General features: G+C 39.0%; 1 protein-coding gene across 1 annotated transcript; it reads right to left on the bottom strand.

Moving 5' to 3' along the window:
* Nucleotides 1-10,569: 10,569 nt before the first annotated feature.
* PDHA2 (pyruvate dehydrogenase E1 subunit alpha 2) lies at nucleotides 10,570-11,745 on the bottom strand (the record flags this gene model as incomplete). The annotated part of the gene is made up of 1 exon (XM_084233365.1): nucleotides 10,570-11,745. One exon carries the CDS (start codon nucleotides 11,743-11,745, stop codon nucleotides 10,570-10,572), a length of 1,176 nt encoding a protein of 391 aa, XP_084089491.1.
* Nucleotides 11,746-12,409: the final 664 nt, after the last annotated feature.

Consider the following 12,409-nt stretch of genomic DNA (forward strand, 5'->3'; position numbering starts at 1 on the left):
GTTACCAACAATTAAATTAAATTAAGAACTTAGTTAAATTATTTTTTAAGATTTATTTATGCATAGAAGACATGGAGTGTAAGCCAAAGGTGCAGGGGGTAAGAGGATTCTCCAGAGGCAAAGTGGGGAGCAGACAGGCAGATTGACAGAAATACACTGCTGAGGGGAGTAGCACATGAGACAGAAGAGGCCTGCTGTGCCATATGGGTTAGCTCCCTGGCTGGGGATTGAATTTGTGTTTCTGTGGCACAAACAGTTGTTCTGTGACTTAACCCCTTGTACCACCAAGGAGGCCCACGTTAAATTTAATGACAAGTACATTACTATCTCTCGAACACTCCACCACCACATAAATGTTTATCTATGGATAATTCTTTAAAATTAATGTTTTTATGCTGCTTATACCCCAGATTCATTAACTGATATATCAAACTTTACACAAAAATTAAATGCAGATCTAAAATTTTAACAATCTATGCTTTATCCTTAAGAGTATTTTTTTTTTATTCTTGACAATTTAAATGATTAACCACAGAGTCTCATGTGATTTATTGACTATACCTCACCATAGGGAACCACCAACTATATTTTTAATACTAATATTTTCTAATCTACTGGAAAGGAGTGTAGTTTAAAACTGTAATTACTTCAATAATGCAGACACCTCACAGATAGCAACATGGTGACAAAAACCTTCCTGCAGTGGCCTAGTGATGTAGACTTTCCTGAGACATCAGCATGCTGGGGAAGACACCCTGAAGGATCCCCACCATGAAAGATTCCCCACAACCACCAGTGCAATCAAAGTGCACTTCCTGAAAAGGCCTGAGTGCACACACCATAGCAGATGAATCAATGTGACTTGAGTGAGCTTTAGGAATAGGCAAAATCCAGTAACAGCAGGTAAATTAATAGATTTTAGAAAATAAAAAGATGGAGAAATGGGAAGTGGGCGGAGCAACATGGCGGCGAGGAGACGCTGCGAGTGAGATCTCCCATTAAAAAAAGTTAATAGGGAGGAAAAGCGGCAGGTCCCAGTGAGAACTGGGACACGGAAGATAAACGGACGACTCCAGCAAACTACCCGAAGAAGAAAGTGGCCATAAAAGACGACTAGAAGGGAGGGAAGCGCAGAACCCTGCTCTCCTCCCCTGCCCACAAAGTCGGCACTCTCCAACAAGCAGAGAGGAGGAAAAAAACAAACTAAAACGACCAACAAGAACAAACTACGCAGCAAGCGGGACTGGGAGTGGAAAGGAACTATTGCAACCACCACACCCCGTGAACGGGCACTGTGGAGAATCATGCAGGAATCGCTGCGGCGGTGAGCGAACGGCTCCGGGCGCCATTGGAGAACAAAGAGACTGGAGGAGACCTGCACACAGCCCCGGGCTGGCCGGTAAGCTTGCGCGGAAAAGCGGCGCGCTTGGCGCACTTGAAAAGCAAACGCGGATCGGGATCGCGGCTGCCCAGGTCCCCGCACCTGCGACCTAGGCTTGCGAGGAGACGCGCAGAGGCCCTCACGGAGGTGAAAGTCCCTCACTGAGTAAGCAGGAACCAGGTGCCCAGGCACGGGAGTGGGGTGCAAAAGGCGCCATTCCTGCGCCACTGAACTGGGCTACAGCCCTTGTCCTGGACCTGAGTGCTTTGGAACTGAGACTCAGGGCACGAAATTCAGGGCGTGGGTTCTCCACGACGGTGGAGCACAAGGCAGACACAGCACCCCATAGCCGTTGTGGTTTGCCCTACCATTCTCACTCTGTTCCCTGTCCCACGGAGGGGGGGGCATCGAAAAGCAGCCCCTCAAGGACAATAGGAGAGATCTCTGGCGCCACCTAGTGACCAGAAAAAAAAAGTCACTAACACCCCATAGAACAGGGAAATTTCTTAAGAAAAGACTTCTTGAAAAGGGCAGAAGGATTCTGGAGGACCCAGTGGCCAGCTGGGAAGTTATCCCACGCCAGGCCCCTTCTAACCAGCAGTCTGTGCCCACAGGGGGAGCAGGCACCAACGTCTGTGGCAGACCGGGCACACAGAAGAGTGTGCCTGAGTCCGGATGCACAGGGACTGCGTCCCGTTTCGCCATTTTAGATCAGGGACATTTCTTCAGTAAAGACTGCCTAAAACCAGCAGAAAGCTCCCCCAGAAGCCAGAGATGTCTCTTGGAGGAGCCAGAGGGGAGCGGAGAAGTTCACCCAAGATGCCGGCCAGTCCGAGCAACACAGTGTCCCAATGCATACGACAAATTAGAAAACAGAGAGTAGGGAGTAGAAGAACCACACGCAACCTAACAACTCCTCAGGAAAGAAGCACACCACAAAAAGAAAACCACCCCCAGATTGCAACGACAGTAACTTGGAAGAACTTCTGAGCCTTCCAGAAAGAGAATTTAAAATTGCCATGATTAAAAAAGTGACAGAAGTCATAAAGGTAAACAATGATCAGAAGAAGGAAATTGAGTCCCTAAAGAGGGAAAACAATGGTCAGAAGAATGAAATTGAGTCCCTAAAGAGGGAAGTAAAAGAAATGCAGGAGATCAAAGAATTAATGGAGGAACTAAAGAACTCTGGGAAAAGCAATGAAAGCAGAATAGATGAAATGGAAGAATGAATAAGCACTCTTGAAGACACAGAAATAAAAAGAACCAAAACAGAAAAGGAAAGAGAAGTACGAAGGAAAAAGAATAAAGAAAGACTTCGGGAACTATCTGACTCCATGAGGAAAGGAAATATAAGAGTTATAGGAATTCCAAAAGGAGAGGAGAGAGATGTAGGAACAGAGAAAATATTCCAGGAGATAATTGAAGAGAACTTCCCAAATGCGAAGAAGGAGCTGAAAATTGATATACAAGAAGCAAGAAGAACACCAAACTTCCACGACAAAAGGAAAAATACAGCAATACACATAATAGTAAAACTCCCAAGAATCCAGGACAAGGAAAAAATAATGAAGCTGACAAGAGGGAAGAAACAGATAACATTCAAAGGAAAACCAATCAGGCTGACATCAGACTTCTCTGAAGAAACACTATGGGCAAGGAGAGAGTGGAGGGACATAGTCAACAGACTCCAAGAAAACAGATGCCAACCTAAACAGACCAATTACAAGCAGCGAAATTGAAATGGTCATCAAAAACCTCCCCAAAAACAAAAGCCCAGGACCTGATGGATTTACAAATTAATTCTACCAAAGATTCAGAGACGAATTAGTGCCTATCATTCACAAACTCTTCCAAAAAAATTGAGAAGGAAGGGACAATACCAAACACGTTCTATGAAGCCAACATTATACTAATACCAAAACCGAATAAGGACAACACAAAAAAGGAAAACTACAGGCCAATCTCCCTAATGAACACTGATGCAAAAATCCTCAATAAAATTTTAGCTATCAGAATCCAACAATGTATCCATAAGATAATTCACCACCACCAAGTAGGATTCATTCCAGGGACACAAGGATGGTTCAACATCCAAAAATCAATCAACGTTATCCAACACATCAACAAAAAGAAATATAAAAACCATAAGATAATATCAATAGATGCTGAGAAAGCTTTCGACAAAGTGCAACACCCATTCATGATAAAAGCCCTTGAAATTCTTGGGATACAAGGAACATACCTCAACATCATAAAGGCCATCTATGACAAGCCAACAGCCAGTATCATTCTCAATGGTGAAAAGCTGAAAGCAATTCCATTAAGATCTGGAACAAGACAAGGATATCCACTCTCACCACTGCTTTTCAATATAATACTGGAAGTCCTAGCCAGAGCAATAAGACAAGAGAAAGACATACAAGGAATCCAAATAGGAAAAGAAGAAGTCAAACTATCACTATGTGCAGATGATATGATAATATAAATAGAGAACCCTAAAAACTCCACAGAAAAACTAATTCAACTCATCAATCCAGTAAAGTGGCAGGATACAAAATCAACACGCAAAAGTCAGTAGCCTTCCTATACACAAACAATAAATCTGAAGAAGAAGAAATAAAAAAAAACATCCATTTTAGTATCGAAACAAAAAAAAATCAAATATTTGGGAATAAATCTAACAAAAGAGGTAAAGGACCTATACAAAGAAAACTATAAAACACTGTTAAAAGAAATAGAAGAAGACACAAAGAAATGGAATGACATCCCCTGCTCATGGATTGGAAGAATAAACATTATTAAAATGGCCATCCTACCAAAAGCAATATACAGATTCAATGCTATTCCAATCAAAATTTCAATGTCATTCTTCAAAGAAATAGAACAATTATTCTTGAAATTCATATGGAATCACAAAAAACCCCGAATAGCCAAAGCTCTACTGAAAAAAAAAAAAAAAAAAGGAAATGGAAGCATCACACTCCCAGACTTCAAACTATACTACAAAGCCATAATCATCAAAACTGTATGGTTTTGGAACAAGAACAGACATACAGACCAATGGAATCGAATAGAAAATCCAGAAATAAACCCATAGATTTATGGTCAACTAATCTTTGACAAATGAGCAAAGCCTATGCAATGGAGTAAAGAAAGTTTGTTCAATAAATGGTGCTGGGAAAACTGGGTTGCTACATGCAAAAGAATGAAACTTGACCACTACTTCACACCATACACAAAAATCAACTCAAAATGGATTAAAGAACTAGACATAAGACCTGAAACCATAAAATACATAGAAGGAAATATAGGCGAAACACTACATGACATGCACCTCAAAGACATCTTTACAGACACATCACCCAAAGCAGTGATAGTGAAGGCAAAGATCAACAGCTGGGACTACATCAAATTAAAGAGCTTCTGCACAACAAAAGAGACAATAACCAAAACAAAGAGAAACCCCACAGACTGGGAGAACATTTTTGCACACGACACTAATGATAAAGGACTGATCACAAAAATCTACAAAGAGCTGATGAGACTCAACAAAAGCAAAGAAAATAATCCAGTCAAAAAATGGGCAGAAGAGCTAAAAAGAAACTTCTCTGAAGAGGAAATGCAAATGGCCAACAGACATATGAAAAAATGTTCAACATCACTTGTCATCAGGGAAATGCAAATCAAAACTACCATGAGATACCATCTTACACCAGTGAGAATGGCACATATTAAAAAAACTAGCAACAGCAAATGTTGGCGAGGTTGTGGAGAAAAAGGAACTCTTCTACACTGTTGGTGGAAGTGCAGACTGGTCCAACCACTATGGAGAGCTGTTTGGAGATTTCTGGACCTACTAAACATAGAGCTTCCATAGGATCCAGCAATTCCACTCCTAGGTATTTAACCAAAGGACACAGAAACATCAATTCCAAACAACACCTGCACCCCTATGTTTATAGCAGCACTATTTATAATAGCTAAGTTTTGGAAACAGCCCAAATGCCCAAAAATACATGAATGGATCAAGATGATGTGGTACATATGTACCATGGAATATTACTCAGCATTCAAAAAAGATAAACACATGCAATTTGCAGCAACATGGATGGCGCTGGAAGGGATCATGCTCAGCGAAATAAGCCAAAAAGAAAAAGAAAAATACCGGATGGTCTCACTCATAGCAGGAATCTAGAAAACTTAAATAAGGGACCAGGAAAATGAATAACTATAAGAAAGTGAAAATCAAAATCAACAAAAAACTATGAACCAGAGACACTTTTTGGGGTGTGGGGGGTGGGAGGGGAGGGATTGGGGTCAGAATGGGGGGTTTGCAATTGTATGGGGGAATATAAAAATAAAATTAATTATTTAAAATAAAAGAAAGAAAAAAAGAAAGAAAAAGCTGAAAAAAAAAAAAAAGATGGAGAAATGGTAGTGACCAGAAATAGTAATAGATTTTTCTCTTTAAGTTAATATAAATGTTATGCAATTAGATAGTGGTGAAGGTTGCAAAACTAACTAAGCAAAAAAAAAATAATAATTTTACATTTTCAACTGGATCAATTCATGATATGTTTTATAATTCATATTTTTAGAATTAGTTCTTGCTTGCAAATAAATTGTCAGGTTAAATTTTACTAATGCCTGCTCTGTACATTACACTAGATAGGCAAATACATCAATTTTTAAAATAAATATAATTGTAGTACTTCCAAATATTCCCTTTCTAAAGCTTTTTCCTTTCATAAAATATGCACAATTGCTTACCTTTATAGACTAACTAATATTATAAACAGGAAATGGATTCCAACTACTGGTTTTCTACACTTCTCTGAATTACAGTTTGCTAAATCAAGTGCTATTGTTAATTTATTGTCTGACCTAATTGAAAACAGTAGAGTGGGTTGTTTTTGGTTTTGTAGCATTACAGAATTATGTGCAATCAATGATATGATTATCATTCCAAAATATATACACAGACTAGACATTTTTTAATATAAAAACATTAAAATTCCCTGTTTTAGTGGAATTGATCATGTATATTGTGACAAATGTGTTTATCCTCTAAAATAAAAACAAGAAAAAGATATTTTTGTATTTTAGTTTAGTGATGGTTTCAATTTTAATAAAACATTTGTATCTTGATTTTTAATGATATTAAAAGAATTCATAATAAAAACAACCATTTTAAATGATGTGTATATGTTATATATAAAAATAACTTGAACAAGAACAGACACAGGTATCAATAGAACCAAATAGAAAACCCAGAAATAAACCCACAGATTTATGGTCAACTAATCTTTGACAAAGGAGCAAAGAATATGCACAGTAGTAAAGAAAGTTTGTTCAATAAATGGTGCTGGGAAAACTGGGTTGCTACATGCAAAAGAATGAAATTTGACTACTACTCACACCATGCACAAAAAATAACTTAAAATGGATTAAAGAACTAGACATAAGACCTGAAACCATAAAATACATAGAAGGAAATATAGGCGAAACACTACATGACATGCACCTCAAAGACATCTTTACAGACACATCACCCAAAGCAGTGATAGTGAAGGCAAAGATCAACAGCTGGGACTACATCAAATTAAAGAGCTTCTGCACAACAAAAGAGACAATAACCAAAACAAAGAGAAACCCCACAGACTGGGAGAACATTTTTGCACACAACACTAATGATAAAGGACTGATCACAAAAATCTACAAAGAGCTGATGAGACTCAACAAAAGCAAAGAAAATAATCCAGTCAAAAAACGGGCAGAAGAGCTAAAAACAAACTTCTCCAAAAAGGAAATGCAAATGGCCAACTGGCATATGAAAAAATGTTCAATATCACTTGTAATCAGGGAAATGCAAATCAAAACTACCATGAGATACCATCTTACACCAGTGAGAATGGCACATACTAAAAAAACTAGCAACAACAAATGTTGGTGAAGATGTGGAAAAAAAGGAACTCTCCTGCACTGTTGGTGGGAGTGCAAACTGGCCCAACCACTATGGAAAGCTGTGTGGAGATTCCTCAACCTGCTAAAGATAGAGCTTCCATATGATCTAGCAATTCCACTCCTAGGTATTTACCCAAAGGACACAGAAACATTGATTCCAAAGGGCTCCTGCACCCCTATGTTTATAGCAGCACTATTGACAATAGTTAAGCTTTGGAAACAACCCAAATGCCCAAAAATAGATGACTGGATCAAGAAGATGTGGTACATATACACCATGGAATATTACTCAGAAATCAAAAAAGAAAAACACATGCAATTTGCAGCAACATGGATGGAGCTGGGAGGGATCATGCTCAGCGAAATAAGCCAGAAAGAAAAAGAAAAATACTGGATGGTCTCACTCATAGCAGGAATCTATAAAACCTAAATAAGGGACCAGGAGAAAGAATAACTATAAGAAAGTGAAAATCAAAATCAACAAACAACTATAAACCAGAGACAAACTATGGGGGGCGGGGGGGAAGGTAAGATAAGAGTCAAAATAAGGCTGGTGCAATTGTATGGGGAATATAAAAATAAATAATTAAAAAAAAAAAAACTTGAGCAGCTCTTCTTCCATTTTCAAGTTTATGGAAATATAAACTTCAAAATAAAAATTTGAAGAAAATTTTCATTCAAATATTGTGATTATTTTGAATGTCTTATGATGTACATGTTATGTTTTTAATGGAAGATATCCAGTTAAGGTATTTCTGAATTGAACCTGCATTATAAACAAACCAAAGCTTTTCTCTGCTTTCTGAATTTAGAAAGTTGAGGTTATATTACTTGCTTTAAACTTTTTGTAAGAAAGTATGACAATAAAGTCTGCCTGTATGTATACATATGTTCATATACTTTTTTTTTTAGAATTCTTAGAAAGTATCTAGCTTCTGTTTGTAGAAGCAGATGCTGTAAAGATGTCAACCTTTTTAAAAATGGAATACAATTTATACATAACATGATGTTATATTTGAGTTACAATATGATTTGATATAGGTATATAAGAAATTATCACCACAATAAGTTTAATTAACATCATCCTCACTCTTTGAAAAATTTTTGAGATCAGTTTTGAATATTTTTTAATATTTTATATAATTCTTACATTATTTTTCATTTTTGCAGTTTTAGCAATTTAACAATAGTTTTTGCTACTTTCTACAAATAATTATAGGCAAATTCTGGTTTCTGACTTCATCAGATCTCAGTAATTTATGTCATGCATCACTTTCAATAGGATTTCATGCCATCAGTTAAATATAACCAAGTACAAATGCTTTCACAAGGTCATGACTAGTTGACATGATGGACAGTAGGTAAAATTAACCTGTGTAATCCAAGTTAGAGTATTCCTTTGAAAAAACTATCTGTGAATGTTCAAATAAGGCAGAGTTTACTGTCACCCATTCTATTTAACTCCTTTTATGTCACCATGGTTGTTACTTAATTTCTCCATCTGAATTTTTCAACATATTTCTTTTAAGTATCCAACCCCTAAAAATACATAAATAAAGTATGGAAGACAAAAATGGTATAAATTAGAGTAGCTTAAACTTGAAGGTTAAAGCAAAATACAAAAATGCAGTTATTCATATTTTCCCTTTAAGTTGGCACACTAAAATTATTTCAATAAAGTACATGAAGAAAAGTTCTTGTGCTGTCTCCCCCAGCCCCTTGACATGTCATACTGCATTGGAGGAACAAAAGGGTGAGTAGGCTTCAGCATCAATATTGAATGTGCACATGTGTCTGTATATACATACTTTTATAGTAGCCATTTTAATGGCTAATTAAACTATTGTAAGTGGTGAAGATTTAGGGGTCCTGATAACTGAGTGTGATTTGAAATCAACTCAAGAGAGTGACTTTATACACAAATTGTGGCAGGGTGGAACAAGAATTGAAAAACTATTTTTCCTTTACATAGAGCATATAGTAAAATAATATAAATTCAAATAGAACTATTATAGCAAACAACTTGGGAAGTTAAATAATCCTATGTTTTTCCTACTTCAGACTTGCATAAATTGAAAATAATGTACAAGATACTGCTTTCAGTAATTAAACAAAGAGACAATCAGACTAATGTAACTCCCATGGCTTGGTCTCCTGCATAAACAAACCAAAATTTAAACCAGGCAATGCACTCAAAATCTAAAAAAAAAAAAGGAACAAATAATTTATCAAAACAGTCAACTGGGCTTCCCATATAAAGCAACCACTTAAGCTACAGTCAAATAAATAATTTTCTTTTTTTTAAAGATTTATTTATTTATTTATTTATTTATTTATTTATTTATTTATTTATACAAGAACCAGCGTACAGGCCAGGCAGACTGACTAAATACACTGCTGAGAGGAGCAGCAGGTGAGGCAGGAGAAGTCTGCCGCGCCATGTGGGCCCCTCGCTGGCCGGCCCATATCCAACTGGCGCTGCAGAGGCTTCAGCCTGCCTCACAGCCTGCGCTCAACCACCTGCGGCACCAGGGAAGGCCCATAAATAATTTTCTAACTTTGCTTACTTTTAAAAACTTCTTCCCCTCATTGTATCAGTGTCTCCTAATTACCTGGGGATTATTGTTGCCTGATTTGCAATCCAGGTATACCCACTCTCTTGACAAATTGAAATGGTCTGTTTCTTTTAACAACATATTAAATGATTAACTGTGATGGATTATTTAATGCACCAGTGTACATCTCCCTGTTGAAGGTACATTATACATCTTAATGTCCTAATCTCCTTTTTTTTGATTTATTTTATTTTTTTTTTAAGATTTATTTATTTATTTATACAAGTGCTGGGTACAGTCGGAGGTGCGGGAGGGTGAGAGAATTCACCAGAGCCAGAGCGGGGAGCAGAGCAGGCAGAAGGACCGAAGTACACTGCTGAGGGGAGCAGCGGGAGGCAGGAGAGGTCTGCGCACCATGTGGGACTCTCCGCCAGTGGCCGTGGAGCAGCCGGGGATCGAACCTGCGCTGCAGAGGCTGCGGGCAGCTTCGCAACCCAGCGCTCAACCGATGCGCCACCAGGGAGGCCCATTCTCCTAATTTCTTAATCTCATACATAATCTCTTAATCTCTTTTAATAAAAAATTACAAGACTTAATGTTTTATGGATTTTATTCCTCCAAGTTGGTGAAGATCCTTGGACTAAAATCAAATTAATGTTCAGGCTCCCTTTAACTGAGAGACTTAAATTGGATCCATTGATTTGTGCCACGAACTAGAAAAGGTGTATTACTGCTGTAGATGTGATGGCCTAGCTCTTCCAAATTTGGTTCAGGATCAGTTATAGCAAACTGGGCTGCATCATCAATTTCTTTCCGCACACTAACATCAATTTCTTTCAGTTCTTCAACACTGGCAAGGTTGTTGTTTACCATTCTATTTTTGAGAAGCATAATAGGATCACGCTTCTCTCTTACATTCTGAATTTCTTCTCGTGTTCGGTAACTGATTCCAGGATCACTCATACTGTGTCCATGGTAACGGTATGTTTGCAGCTCCATTAGTATGGGCCCCTTTCCAGATCTGCAAAAATCAACTGCAAACTTAGTTGCTTCCCGAACGCACAGAACATCCATTCCATCCACTCTTAATCCAGGGATACAATTTCCTCTCTTGTAGTATTCAGTGTTGGCTGCTGCTCTCTCAACAGATGTCCCCATTCCATAGAAGTTATTCTCACAGATGAAAATGCAAGGTAATTTCCACAAAGCTGCCATATTGTGAGCTTCAGCTATCTGCCCCTGATTAGCAGCACCATCCCCGTACAGAGTCAAACAGACCTCATTGGTTCCCTTATATTTACAGGCCAGTGCAATACCAACTCCCAGGGGTCCTTGAGCACCAACAATGCCATTACCCCCATAGAAATTCTTGGCATACATATGCATTGAGCCACCTTTACCTTTAGCACAACCTCCTCTTCTTCCTGTCAATTCGGCAAGAATTCCTCGAGCAGAAATTCCACGCATATAGCATAAACCATGAGCCCGATAGGATGTGATGACATGATCTGTTGGATTTATCCCAGCCTCAAGGCCCACGCAACAAGCTTCCTGACCATCACACAAGTGACAGAAACCACGAATAAATTTTTGTTTATACAGCTGATCTGCCTTCAATTCCATTCGACGAATGCTCTGCATCATCTTGTAGTACTTGAGCCCATCCTCCCTGGTTAACACGGTTGTGACAGGGGGACCCTCTTCCAACCGATGAAGCTCACATTTCTTAATTTCAAATGTAGCATCATTGGAGAAGTTACAGGAAGCTACTAGCACCCTGCTAGGCGGCTTCTGGGAGACACCTGATAGCACCCGGAAGACAGCGGCAGCAAGCGTCTTCCTCATGGAGTGTGCTGTTCTCCCAGGTCTCAGAGTCAAAATCTGCGCTGACTGGTCCTGTGATTGAGTCTCCCAGCTTCTCGGAACACTCAAGACGTCACAAAGAACAAAGAGCCACGCCCAGGCCCCCACCCCTGCCACTCGCCACAGGCCTGGGTAGTTTAATTTATACAGTGGGGCTTCCCTGGTGGTGCAGGCGGTTGAGCACAGCGCTGTGAAGCTGTCTGCAGCCTCTGCAGTTCCAGTTCCATCCCCACCAGCCTCAGAGCAACCCACATGGCAGCAGACCTTTCCTGTCTCGCCCTGCTTCCCTCAGCAGTGTATTTCGTGGGCCTGTCTGTTCTGTTCCCCGCTCTGTCTCTGGTGAATCCTCTCACCCTTCCGGGCATCTGGCTATAATCGGGTTCTTGTATAAATAAAATAAATCTTAAAAAAAAAAAAATTCTTCCAAAAAGTGGAGAAGCGGGAATAGTCCAAACAATGTTTGTGAAGCTAACATATCCAAAATAGACAAGGAAAATAACAGAAAGAAAAGTACAGCCAAATTTCTAAAATGAGCATATATGCAAAAATTCTCAACAAAATCTTAGCAAAGGGGCCTGCCCTGGTGGCACAAGTGTTTGAGCGCAGCGCTGTGAAGCTGCCGCAGGCTCTGCAGCACAAGTTCAAT

The sequence above is a fragment of the Talpa europaea genome (assembly GCF_964194135.1).
Source record: "Talpa europaea genome assembly, chromosome: 5".
Taxonomy (NCBI): Eukaryota; Metazoa; Chordata; class Mammalia; order Eulipotyphla; family Talpidae; genus Talpa; species Talpa europaea.